This window comes from Cyanistes caeruleus, chromosome 4 (genome assembly GCF_971803275.1).
Source record: "Cyanistes caeruleus chromosome 4, bCyaCae1.hap1.1, whole genome shotgun sequence".
In the NCBI taxonomy this organism is placed as follows: Eukaryota; Metazoa; Chordata; class Aves; order Passeriformes; family Paridae; genus Cyanistes; species Cyanistes caeruleus.
Genome location: NC_141704.1, coordinates 10,220,957 through 10,235,293, shown reverse-complemented (window position 1 = coordinate 10,235,293; position 14,337 = coordinate 10,220,957). Strand labels below are relative to the sequence as shown.

Sequence of the window (14,337 nt, the reverse complement as noted above, 5' to 3'; positions counted from 1 at the left end):
GGATGTTCTAGTTACCGTTTACTTTCCTCTTGGCCATATTACCCTCACAGTTCTGGTCACACAGAAAGTCAGGTGCTAGAAAAGGAAACTTTATGAACTGTATCAGGATCCAAGAGTTAAAGCAATGTCCAGTTGAAATACAAGCAATCTGTCACCACTGTTCTTCCATGCTATTGCCTCAACTACAGGGTTGTGCAAAGCTGGATACCATCACAAGGTGTTAGAAAATTTTTGGATGAATGAATGAGCAACACATTTTCCAAGCCATAAATAGTCTACTATTACCAAATCTGGGATCAATAATACTCCCTACTCCTAATCCTAAATGCTTAGATTTCAGCACAGCTGCTTTCCTTGTGGGTGGTGATACCTTCCATTCACTGAAAATTAAGGATTGATTTTAAAGCTTGACACTGTATGACTTGCTAGATTAGAACTGGACAATAATATTAAAAATCAGGAAGTTCAAGTGATTAATGACATGAAACACCCTTCTCAGAAACGTCCTAGAAACACTGTCTAGTTTCAGAATCTCAAATCCCAATACAGCATTTATGTACCGAAAAGTGATTTAGTCAAGTGGGCCCCAAACACATAAAACTGATATCTCGCACACACTTACAAATATTTAACCTTTCCAGAACTCTCTACATCTTCAAGTTCTACCAATCTCTTCATTTCTTCTCATTCCATACTGAAATCATAACCATTTCAAAAAAAACATAATAAAATTCTATTAAAACACCAGAAAACAAATGCTTAAAGGTGATTATTTGTTTTCTATTGCAGGCACATCTTCAACAGCCTGATGGCAAGACCATTCAAGGAAGCCATCCAACCTCTAGGATAGAAGTCATTGCTGCCTGTAAATATAAGTGCTCAGATTCTCTCTCCCCTGTAAGAACAGATATTCTCAGACTAAAGGAAGACTAGAACCAGACTTTACAGTTTTGAGACAAATATTATATGTGGGAACACATGATGCAAAGCATGAGTAACATCCCTTTCACCACCGCTACTATCTCCCCTCTCCCTTGGAAGGCATTCAGTGTTGACTCAGACTGTGCTCCAACCACAGGCACCAAACAAGCTCCTCTCAGAGCCTGGAGTTTGGCACCTCTTCCCCAATATCTGCACAGCAATGGCCTTTAAAGCAGATGTAGGCCTGTGTCATTCCCTGGTAGCTATGAGCCTAGATTTTACATCTGCCTTGCCTTAGGGGGCACAGACTTCAGGAACTAGGTTGATTTGTAGCAGTACAGAAGAGTCAAGTTTTGAATGAATATATCTCCCCTGTTTGGTTCTTCTCTGGATCTAACACCCTCATGGCTCAATTCCAACAGAAAGGTGTGTATGCACACTGCAAAACAACACCCAGAGGCTGATCACTGGGACAGTTCTCCCTACTACATATCACGGATCTCCACTGTCCAGCCCAGGAATACAGACACCTAGTGCTCACCTAGTTAATCCCACTGCAAACAATTTAGCCTCAGGCTCTCCAAGTTTCCCTGAATGTTATTTGGTACTCCCAAAAGAGGTCAAAACCAAATCCTACCATTATATGGAGTCTTTTCTCTTTTGTGCAGACTATAGACAAACAGGACAGGAGAATGCTCCTAATTTCCAACCCACTTGAAATTAGGTAATACAGTATGTTTTTAGGCAGAGGAGACCCTCAGCATCTGCAATTTTATCTTAGAGCTCATTAATTCCTTTACATTAATTAATTCCTGAAGATCCCAGAATTTATATGGCAATATAAACTAACCCATATCATAATGTGCAGCACTTGGACTCTCAAAATAGCTAACAGGAATAATACATGCTAACCACACATACCAAAACATTGTGCTGTTAGTCAATGTTCCAAGCATGTTAATTAACATTTCCGTAGTGTATGTATTACAATGCTCAAAAAAAATATTTTTTAATAATCAAGCCACAGAACGGAGGCTGAGATCACAAGAGTCTGGGTCACAAGAAGAATCTGAAGCCACAAAAGTTAAAATGGAAATTCTGAGCGAGATTTCATTTCCAACTCCACATGTTTTGTTTATGAAACAACTAATTCAGTTGCTGAAAAAAATAATTGAAAAATATTCTTGAAAAGGAAGAGTGAATACCACTGAAATCTTATATTTCATATTTTCTTCTCAAGACAGCTGTCACAAACTAGCAGCACCAAGAACCCATTAAAAAAAAACAACCAAAGAAAAAGTAATGGATGACGTAGAAGATGCAGATTTTACTTATGTAAACTTAAGTTAATATGTTAACTCCTCTCTTTGAAAAGGCATACAACTAAAATAGCAGTAGAAATGTCTTTTTAAAGAATTTACCTTCCACCATTGATGGACTGTTAAAGCCTGGCTAGGCCTTGCAGCATGTGCAACCAGCTCTTAAACTCTGTTCACTGTACTGTAACTCAGGAACAACTGACAGCTACATCTAGGTGAGACAAATTACAAACATGTTTATCATTTCCCCAAAGGAAACACTTGTTACCAAGTTCAAATACCTGTTCTACACCATATAGGATGTAGACTTGGAGATCTAGTCAAGGACAGATTTGTAACATCCAGAGGAAAAACAAGGTTCAAAACCCCAAAAGAAAGAGAGGGGCAGATGCTCTATTAAAAGTGAAGACTCCACTACAAGGTGTCTGGGTTTCAAAAGAAAAAATCAGCTCCTGAGAATGTGATATTGTCAACAAGACAAAGAGAGAAATTAAATATTTAAAACTATTAGAAGAAATACAGTTAGAATTTAGATTAAATCTCCTGCAAGTCTCATTTTTCTTTCCTCTTCTCCCATGTACATTTTGTGAACAAAAGCTTCTAAGAGATCATTGGAAAGCAAGACATTGTTCTCAATGTCTTTTGCCACAGAGAAAATGTTGTACCATTTAGGGTGGGCATATTTTTCAGTCAAGCATTACAAGGAGGACTGGACTAATAGATGTGACAGTGAAGGTGTTTTGTAATATTCATTTCATATAATGTCTTGATTTCTGTAGATGGTTAGCAGCAATAGATCTGCATTGTACAATGTGAAATCATCTCTCAAAATAATACAGTATGACAGGCCAAATGCATTCTGGTTTGATTTGCACAAGGGACGAATATAGAATATCTCACTGCAGTGCAGCCATTTCCCATATCAAACCGATGAGGTCAAAAATGCTTATAAGTTCCAGAAGTGTGGGGGAAAAAAACCTTGTGTTGTCCAAGAGTGCCTTCTCCTTTACTTAATGACTAGTGTATTGTTATACAGCAATTAAACCAAACATGTACAAGAAAGGGATTTTTGGGATTTATTTGTTTCTACATCTCAATGGCAGTCAGCTTACAGAAAACATGATGGAGTGAGTTCAGCATGTGGGGATAATCATGTAGTTAGGGAGCAATGTTTAATCTAGTTGAGGCTGGTAATCTCTGGATGTTGATGCAGTGTCATGCACTGCCTTGTAGCATTTCCACATGGGTGATCTATTGCTTTGCAGAACTAGAATCTGCATTTGATTTCTTATTCTCTTATCTACTCCTCAGGGATTCAGTAAATCCATCAGAATTTTACAACTGCCATTCTCTCTAGGCTGTGATACATTCGCAGTTAAGGATAAAAATCAGGCTTTAAAGCAGTTGCTACTTGCAGCCTTCTGCCCTGCACTTCTGACAGAGATTGCCAGTGCCCCTGCAGGAAGTCTGAAACCAGCAAAGCACCTCCTGAGCACCCCAAGCCTGGTTATTAAGGTACATACATCCACTTTTATAATAGCGCTTAGCTAAGAACAGCAGCAGTACAGAAGCTGACGGAATCATGACTCAGTTTTGGTCAGAGGTGGGGACAACAACTTGGGCAGGACCGATTTGATCCATCTGATTTTATCCACTTCTCCATGTGAATGAACTCTTGGACTTCATCAGTGTTTACAAGTTAGCAAATGGCAACCCTTCCAAAAGCAATTGTTTTCGGACAACAGGGATACTTCAGCTGTCTTGGACTCTTATTTTACTGAGAGCTTTACAGACCTGAGTCTTCAATGGTTATATTTTTTCCAGTGTTTTTGTTTTAAATTTTCACAGCCACAAATGAAACAGAAATGAAGGTTTCAGTGCATCCTTCTCTGAACCCCATGAAGACCTGCATTAAGTCACTATCTTCCCTCTCTTCAGACACTTAGATGTAATTACATGAAACTCAGAAGTATTATATAGCAAATAATATAGACTATTATTTGCATGTTTTTATTATATAGAAGGAACAATAAAATAGTTGCTGATTTTAAATGATAAACTTTTATTCTGAATATACTGTTTTTGCACAATAATTAACACAACAGTTCTAGGATTATAAATTTTTATAACATTATTGTACAAATTTTTACAAAAAATTATTTTTTTCCAGGCTTGTCAAGTTCCACAAAAGTGTCAAGAGAACACAAGAAAAGGGAGAAAGACTTGCTTGCCTTGTAAGAGCAACCAAGTCTTTTTTTGCAGAAACGCACACTGAGCATTTCAATAAAAATATCCCAGAAAGCATGATCCAGACATTCCATACAACACAAGAAGAGAAGACAGCTTTGTCAGATCACAATCTCAATTTCATGGCATCTGAACAAGACAGTATCCCTTTAGCCTCAGTGAAATATTTCTTCAAGATGATGTTTTTCTTTTAAACCATAAACAGGACAGATGCAAGTAGCTGGGAAGAGGGTGAGGCTAACTTTTCGAAAGTCTTGAATTGTTTTCAGACGCTTTGTTTTAATCTTTTTACAATAGTGTACAATGAGTATTAACAATATTAACATTGTGGTATGAACAAAATAATAATAAATCTGGCCTTTGTTAAAGGCTTAGATATCTGATGAAGTTAGGGTAAAATTTATCCTGGAAAGGAGTTATTAAGATTTCACCTTAGGTTGACATTCCAAAAACACCCGAGTGCATTGCAGTGCCTTGTAGGCATTAATATATTTCTTAATAACCACTGTGCTAGCATCTGAATTTTTGGATCAGCGGTACTGAGGTTGTATTTTGGAATTAAGTCATACTAAGCATGTTTGTTATGTGTTAATGGGAAAAAAGGTCTTAATGTCTCTTCAGTGACAGCAAAAAGCTCTCAACCACAGCAAGTAACACTTGGGTTGCAAAGGTCACTTAAAAGGGATACTGCTTATCTGAAACCAGTAAGGCCAGGTTTTTAGTTAATAAAAGGAATATTGTAGGAAAACTTACAAATGGCAGCAACACTGTTGTTTTTGTCAAGTTAAGCAGTAAAGCCTCAAGCATTAGAAACATGAAAAAGATCATACTAAAGTCTTAAAGGTACAGGACCTAAAAATCTTGTCATCAGACCTGCTATGTCATGTTAAAAACCTGTTACAAATATGGACCACGGTCAGTGTTTTGGCAGTAATGCTGGTTGTGTAAAAGCAAAAACTAGAAAGAAACCTTTCATGTGAAGTCCTCAGATCATGTTTTGCACAGTACCATGCCGTAACAACTTTAATGGTGGTTACTTGTCAGATGAACAATACACTGCATGACTTCTGTGTGAACTGAACCAGTCCCAAAAGTTCCCTTTGCACTATTTAAAGGATTTGAGCAACCATCAACAGAGCCTTTTATCTGGCTTTAGAAACCACAACTTTTTTACAGTAAATCATATTTAAAAATATCTTAATTTAAATTTTAGGATCAAGCTGATTTTTTCAAAGACAAGAGATGACTATAATGGACTGTGAGAGTAAGGATACTCTTCTGCACGAGAATTTGCATTTACTCATGCGAGCTATTACTATCAGACTGGTATTCACATTTTGAGATAGCTAAAGTTCAGATTGAATTTTTGGTTTGCATTTTGCAGATACTGGGGTATTTTAAAAAAGTCTTGACCATCACTTGGTTATATTCTAATATATAATTTCAAAGTATTTAAAACCCTCACTACTTTCTAAAGTATTAATAAAATGGGTATCATATTGGCTAGATGTTTAGATAGAATGTTATAATGTTAGCTGGAAGGCTAAATGTTTATATAGAAGCACATATTTCAGGTCATATAGAAGGGCAAAGGAGAGGAACAAAGGTCATTTCCCTCTTTGGATTGCCCAGGAGGGCTCTGTGTCTGCATGGCATGGGCTTCTCCCTCCTTTTACATTTGAGCACTCTAAGAGAAGTGGGATGAAAGCAAAAGCCACAGTTGTTTCCTGTGAGAGCATGAATTTGTGCCATCTTTCTTTCTTTCTCCTTACAAACTCTAATCAAATTCTTATTAAGTAACTCTAAAAATAGCCTACCAGCATAAGCAAAGTGTTTGAAACAGTGCAACTTGTCCATGAAGGGTCTCTTTTGGGAAGGTAAGTGAAAACTATAGAAAACTTAGTACACTAACGTGAAATTAAAAAAGCACAACACAAACCAACCAGTATTTAAAGTAACCTCAGAGTAAAGGCAGTGAGTGCAGTAATTATTGGCCTAATCCTAGAAAACTTGCTCCTCCCATTAAATGTCAATTGGATGCATTAATGAAAGATACTGGATGCAGTCTTGGCATTAGAAACACTCAAACTAATTTTTTTTATCAGGTGGTAACTGGGGCTAGGGTGAACAGAACTGCAGCACTATGGTCTGGAAGGAAGTTTTTCTTCACCCTTATTATCAATGTTAGCTCATCTTCCCTGAGGAGGACCTGAAGTCATCCAAAACAGTTAATTGTACTTTTAACCTCATTACACTGCTAGGTATATATATATATATATATTTAAATCTAGATTTTTTCACTGAACAACAGGTCAGGATTTATTTTTTTCACTCACTGTATTCCCAAACATGAGAAAATACACAGCTGGAGCCAATGTACATGAAAAACAATGAACCAGCCGTGAGTACAACTACTGTAGACATCTGATCGTTCAAGCCATGCCGTGGCTTTGAGTAGCTTCTTCAGTTTTCATAGGATATTAATGCATGCCCAACCATTTCTTTAAGCTTTTGGCATGATCAAAATTATATCAATCAATTGCCAGCATATACATACCAATGATTTGCATTTTTTTATTTTTAAAAGAGCTAGTGTATTGTGCCATATTAATATTTGCATTTTGCAGTTGTTAGCAGAACTGTACAATACCAGCAGAGTTGCACATTCATTGGTTTAGCTGTCTTGCAATACTGTTTAGTTCTGAAAACTAGAAAAAAAAGCGCAAATCATATTTTGCATCAACACTATGCTACACTGTAATATTGTAATTTACTGCACCAACCTGTATCACCAATGAGGTTGTATAAAAACAACTTCTAGAGTTATTATTCACAATCAAGTATCAATGTGCATACATATAGATTCAAGGCTCCCCATTTGTTTATCTTTTTTCCAATTGCAGCAACCAGGTCATTTTGCTGTTAAATATGCTATTTTCATTAATAAATAGCAACAGCATAAGTTTTAAAATTATAGGTGGGCTTATATGAAGGAAACAAAGGGGGAACCTGATATGAACCTTAGAGAACATATACTTCCAAAAATAAATGTGTTAAATCTGATTTTTATATTCTTAAAATATCTGTACACAGATTTTCATGTGAGATCGCTATTCTGTAAAAAATCCACCTCAACTCTTTCATTACAATAGCTATATTTACCCTATTTTCCCAGCTTCTTCATTGCACAGTATATTCAGAGCTCTGTTTCATAATATAATTTAATATGATTTGATTGCAACACATTGCATTGTTCAATTTCTCACACAATACAAGAATCACTCTGTTATCTTTTCAATGAACTATACTCTACCATCAAAGAAAACAAACTGAAAAACAATAATATAGCATCATCATCATCATCATCATCATCATGCAAAATACCCCTGGAAACCAACGTTCAAATATCACAAAGACATTTTTTATTCACAAGCATTTTTGTTTCAGCCTTTGAAGAATTTCTACTAGCTTTATATGTAACTGCATTGTGAAAAGGAGGTGAATATTACATTGAAATTAGCATTTTTTTCCTGACAGATGACACCAAGTTTAAGATGAAAATCACTTTGTTACACTCTCCAGTTCCTTTGTATTTTGAAACACAGTAGATTTCTCCCTTCTTTGCTTTATACATACAGTATCAACCTACCAAAGCTTAGCTGGCTGCATGATTCATTTTGGAAGAATTAACCACTCATCATAAAGCATTCCAATCATGCTGAACTTCTGGTAAAGACTGGCCAATATTTTAATTTTACTCAACTAGTCTGGATAAAACTGAGGTTGAAAGCAGCCATTGTGGTGCTATTAATGTATATTGGGGAGAACGTTTTCCTTTTTCCTTTTTCTTTTTGGTTTTCAAACAACTGTTCACGTAAAAGAATATAAATCTTTAAGATATCCAAAGCTTAAAAGAAATGAAAATCATATACATAAGCCGTTGTTAGGGGAGCCCTTTTACATGAAGTCATCAAGATTACAACAACAAACAAATGAATAAACAAAAGGTTTTAGATTTCCCCAGCGGGGCACGTACAGAAATCTGTTTGGATGTAGATGATGCAGCATTCACACACGTTTAGGGATCCGACACTCCAACATGCAGGCATCGTGGTGCCTCGATGAGTCTCACAACGCGTGAAAACCAGACACGAGCACTGCTGTTCTGCTGCTGTCTCTTAGCTGACCCTTTCGAAAATGAAACTGAGGCTATCGTTTTGGCCAGGTCTTGATTAAGTTATGCAGGTTTTGGTTTAGCAAGGTCATAACTGGCAGTGTCTGCTGCCAGATAACAGCCAGAGCAGGACCAACTGAATTGCTACCATAGACCACAGTGATGGACTCAGACCAGAGGCCCCACCACAGTCAGCCGAATCTTCCTGTTGACAAGAAGAGTAGAAATCATTTAATATTAATTACAGTGAAGCTGCTTGAGAAGTAACCTACAGCTTAGTTTCCAACATTTTGAACTACCACTGAAGCATCCTTTTTGGTCTTATATATGTTATTTTGCTAATATAGCAGTAAAACAATTCCTGCAAATTCCTCTGATTTTTGATAAAAAGAGTGACATTATTACTTTAACTATAAACATGGGAGGATTAAATACTTTCAAGGTTTAGAGCACACACTTATGAACTAGATGGGATACTTACACCATCAAACAAGAAACAATATGGAATATACCTGGGAGCCCAAGTTAACATCTTCTATATTCCTTAAAACAACATTCATTTTAAGATTCTGAGTATGACTTTCTTGTGAGAAAATATAGAACAGATAACTTTTCAAGATTAGAAAGAAAATACCAAAATATGTTTATGTCCACTTCATCAAATGATTGCACAATAAAATGAATATGGTCTGCAGGTGAAGATATGATCAAAGGGAATGAAAATCCTTTCTCTGCCTCTGGTGCTCGAGTATGAGAAGGAAATTTTCTATTGCACTACTTGTACATGCTTGATACAGTTTGAAGCTCTCTCTGAGCTGCAGCTCTCTGTCATGCATTAGTAACTATTCCTTATGCCACACAGCAATCACACCACTTTTCTTCATTCCTCTCCACCATCAGTTGCTGTTCTTTGGTCCCACCTCGCTTGCAATGCTCAATACCTTTCACATGATGGACCTATTCATTAGTCTGGCTGAAATACACTTGATACCTGTTCTGGAGCCTGTAACACCTTAGACCTTGTTTCTCAAGACTGATACAACTCTGATGAGTACCTAAAAAGCCAGAAAAATTTTCCCCTCACAGCTTTGTCTGACAAGTCTGAGATTCATGGTTAGCTCTGAAGGCTGAAAATATTTGGTCTTTTGTTTTCACTGTATTCTGTACCCATGGTATAAAAAGACACTTTCCATTTTCCAAAAAGACTCCAAGCCTCCAAGGGGAAAAAATCCAGTGTGGGTAGAAAGGAATGTAGGTATATTAGCAACTGGGGAAACTTCTTGAACAGGAGCAATATATTCAGGGAAGGATAGATAACTGAATCTGAACAGTAACAGAGACTGGCTGTTGGCACAGAAATAATAATAACAATAAAAAAATATAACAGAAAGCAGAGGAAAGACAAAAGGCAGGAAAAGCTCCTGGTTCAGACAGACATGCCTCTGAGGCATATGCAATTAATACTTAATATATTCCAGAAAAGGCTGAGGGATGTGTGTGTGTGTCTATAAAAAGTACAATCAGGATAAGTAAGAAAGAGCCATTAAACAACCTTTAATTTTTTAGCAAATTTCTTTAAGCAAATTTTGGTTTCCTTAAGCAAAACTTCCCAGCTTTGTAAGAATAGCAGTGCAGGACATCAAGTTTACTCAAATGGGCAAGAACAAAAAAGCACATAAAAATGGCAGATCATATATAAACAGGAAATAAGGCAGGGGGGGAGATAAAGCGGTTTTTTATAACCTCTCTGCAGAATACACTGAAATGATAATAGAAATTTTTGACTAAATCAAAAGCACAAAACTAATGATGTTAGGGCAACTCCTTCATAGAGGTGTAAAGACAGAATTTGGAAATTACAGGGCATAGCAAAGGCTTTCAATGAGTTCTTTATACCAGCTTTAATGGGTGAGAACCTTAATGTTATTTATTCTCCACACAATGCATTCTTTTAAGCTGGTAGGTTTCCAAAACAGTTTGGAAAAAATATGGAAAATCAGATAAAGCAGACAAAGCAGACTCAGTACATTATCAGGAGTTATAGCATTCACCAAGAGTCTCCTTTAGAAACTTGGATGTAAAAAAACCCCAACAATCCCAATCCCCAAAAAAACCCCAAATCAGCATTCAATTTCCTTAGAAAGAAACAAAAAATCATTTTGTCCTAAAGCAAATAGCTCATGTTGGCCGCCATTGTTTATTAACAGTAGTGTTTTCCAGACATATCTCTGTCCTGTTAGCTCTATAATTTGGTTGTATAATTTTGGCTTTGGCTTTTTGTTTTGTTTGGTTTTTTGTTGTTATTTTGGTTTGGTTTTTTGTTTCTTCTTAGTTGATTGCTCTCTACAAGTACAAAATTCCTAAGGTTTCTGGTCAACAAGGAGTCCTAAGTGAACTCTGCTGCACCAGATTTGGACCAGGATGCTAAGATTTCAAGATGCACTGAACATTCTGGTTTATTTAGTTTGGCTCTGTCACTATTTGCATCTGCATTGTATCTTGTCATGCAGCTTTATTTCTATTTAAAGCCCTTAAAAATAACCCTGTTGCTTCTTTCTCGCAGTGATTACCATTAAAAACAGAATTATCAGTAAAGGTTTCCTCTAACATGAATTCAATGAAAGGCACTCAGTGTTACCTCTTGGTATTTATTACTCTTATCACTGAAATTACTTAGGAGAGTCATCTTTGAAGAAAGAGTTGAAAGCAAAGCAGCAGATTTAAAATTTCCAACAGACAGAAGATGTCTGGAGAGTATAAGTAGTAAAATGAAGGTCTTAAACAAAATTGTGTTTAATATGAGGGGAAAATTCCTTTATAGTGAAAATGGCATCCAGTACACAAAACAAGTTGGCCTCCACATACAGAATTATACAGGACTCATCTTACACCCTCTTGCATTATACCAAATATTGCAAATTATTTTCATAGATTAATCCTACCACCATATGTACTTGAAAACACCCTCCATTCTGCTGTCCATTTCTACTTTCTCTGAGATTTTTCTAACTACAGCACAATTTCTCAACTACTCTTACATTCATCAGTCATACAATGCAATATTCCTATTGGGTGGAAAAGAAGTATTTTAGTATCTTTTTCCCCTCTTCCTAAAACTATACAGGGAAGTTTTTAAGGGATTCACAATTCACAACAGTAGAGAATTTCTTGGAAGCCTCATGGAGGAGAGGCAACTTCTTACAATGAACGAGACTATTAAACTGCACTATACAAAAGTATACAGGGTTTTTACACTTATTTCAAGGTTAGTGAGATTTTAACATATTGATCAAAAACACATTAAATTTCTGAGGTTTGTAGACCAATCTGCAGTGGTAAACCATCAGTTCTGCCAAGAAAAAATTCTAAATATTGTCTCTGGCATCAGTTAATTATTTCGTGTTCTAAGCTAAGACAAAAATAGTAGTGGGAAAGAAGGTACAGTAAATTCAATCTAAATCAATTTTTTCCGGAATTTCACTCTGTAATTTTCTTTTGAGTTTTCACTCTTGTCAAAATTACAGAACATGTGAAAATACTTTCAAGGAAAATAAAATAAATAAAAAGGGGAGAAAATCTGATTATGTGTTTATTTACATGAATCAAAACAATCAAGGGTCCCCTAGAAATAAGTGGGATTCCATCCTTAATTTAAAACCAGATTGAGATAAATGTCAGTTTTGAATGGTCCCCAAATTCCATTTTTGAAAACATTTTCCCTCTTCTTGAGCTTTAAGGAAACTTTTCAACTGTTTCATGTTAATGTTATTTTTGAGATTTCTTCTGAAGTATCTTATAAGAAAGATATACAGCATCACTTTATCCTCTCTTTACACTATCTTATCTTTACCTCTTCCAGTAAAATTAGACACTGAACTATTTTTAAGCGTTTCACTGAAATTTTCCAGCCCATGACATTAATCACACAAATCCTGAATAACAGACCAGTGGAGATGTCCTCTCTTTGTTGTCTTCAAAATTATATCTGCATATTAATTCTCTTTGAAGAGAGAAAGAAATGTAAAAGAAATTGGAAAGAATTGTAATTCTTGTTGTAAGCCACCAGAAGTGAGTAGTTTCTCACATTAATCACATTGAATTTCCTTGCATGCTTAAGGTAGAGAAATATCAAATCCAAATGTCATCTCCTTCATGTCATGCCTTACTATCACAGCTCTAGATAAGGCAGTTTTACAACATCACGTGCTATGAAAATTATTCAGCACTTTCAGAATGGAAATGAATGCTTTTATAAAACCATACCTTCACTGTTAAGTATCAAAACCACAGAATAATTGCTATATATCAGCAATTCATTGAAGACACTGCCAGTCCAAAATTTTCAAAATACACTAGGAACTATAAATATGGATATACATGTATATGCTAAGGCTATAAACATATTTGTTACTCCTTTAGAAGTGCACTATAACTTTTTAATGTACTAAAAGTTTGTTTCTAAATTATAATAATTCATCAGAACCCACTGTGCTACTCTGACATATAAAAGGGTAAAACGACATCTGCCCAAAGAGCTTCTGATCTGGCCTTTGATACCAATTGATTACCTCAAAGTTATACCTTTTATAAGCATGTATTTTAAATGTTTCATATTACATGGAGAACACCTTTGCTTTTACTCAAGAGTCACTTCCAGTTTCAATGCATGGTCATTCATAAATTTCGGGTTACCCTCCTTTGCCTGGACTACCAGACAAAGCTGTCAAAGGTGTTCAGACACCCATGCACAGGCTGGGGACGCAGGCAATTCCACCAAGATTTATCCAGGGCCTGGACTGCTGATCACCCTCAAAGCTCCCACTGACATACCTGGGAGCTGATGAAAGTAAGACATTCCCAGTGGGGGCTAAAAATCTGTACAGTTTTTTCCTTTATTCTCAGGCATGGAAAACAAAACCAGTGTGCATGTACAAAATAAGAGCAAGCCATTTGAGGCAGTGATAATGACTATTTTGTTATCCTTGATGAAAAGTAAAAAAACCTGATCAGCTGGATTGTATCAGTGCTGGCTTCAGTGATTTAATATAACTATTCAGATTAATGTCCAGAGAGAACCCATTTCCAAAATCAGAAAGTTATTAAAAGCAAGATGGAGGAACAAAATTACCTTTGTAACTTTCTGTTGCCAAAAGCTTATCAGCTAAAATTATATTCTGTGTGTTTCCCACCTTAAATAGAAAGTACATTTTGGGCATAAAGAATTCAGTTCAAGGTGAGTCTGCTATGTATGTTGGACAGTAGCTTTTTAATTAAAGAAAGCTATGTGCAGAGCAAATTGCATGAGCAAGAATATGAGATGTTAATCTAGATTTTAATGTGAAATACTACTGGCTTAAAGAAAGGCCTTTCACCTTTCCCTACAATCTTCTGCCATGGCTGTGCAAGTTCCTAGGTTTGCAAGAAATTACTTCATTTAAATACAGAATAAGAAACTTCAAAATTACTCAAATAATAAACTGTTAAACAGAATTTAAAGATTGTTTTTTCACTTATGTTCAAGAGATTGGTATAACAAGATATTAATTTAATTTTCCCTTAAGTATGGAGAGATTATAAATTACTGTGAAAATGACTGTTCTAAATTTCAATTAATTACAATATTTCATTATACCAACTTTGAAAAATTCCCTGTAAGCTTTCAGTTCTGCCTCAGTT

At 35.9% G+C, this 14,337-nt stretch overlaps 1 protein-coding gene across 6 annotated transcripts in view; it reads right to left on the bottom strand.

Annotated features, from left to right (window-relative positions):
- Window positions 1–4,282: 4,282 nt before the first annotated feature.
- CACNA2D1 (calcium voltage-gated channel auxiliary subunit alpha2delta 1) overlaps window positions 4,283–14,337 on the bottom strand; it is a 361,272-nt gene continuing 351,217 nt past the window's right edge. For all 6 annotated transcript variants that reach the window (XM_086886615.1, XM_086886616.1, XM_086886617.1 and 3 more), the window contains one exon: window positions 4,283–8,866. In XM_086886615.1, coding sequence (XP_086742741.1) covers window positions 8,750–8,866 — 117 coding nt within the window. In that variant the 3' untranslated portion in view covers window positions 4,283–8,749. The remainder of the gene's footprint in view (window positions 8,867–14,337) is intronic.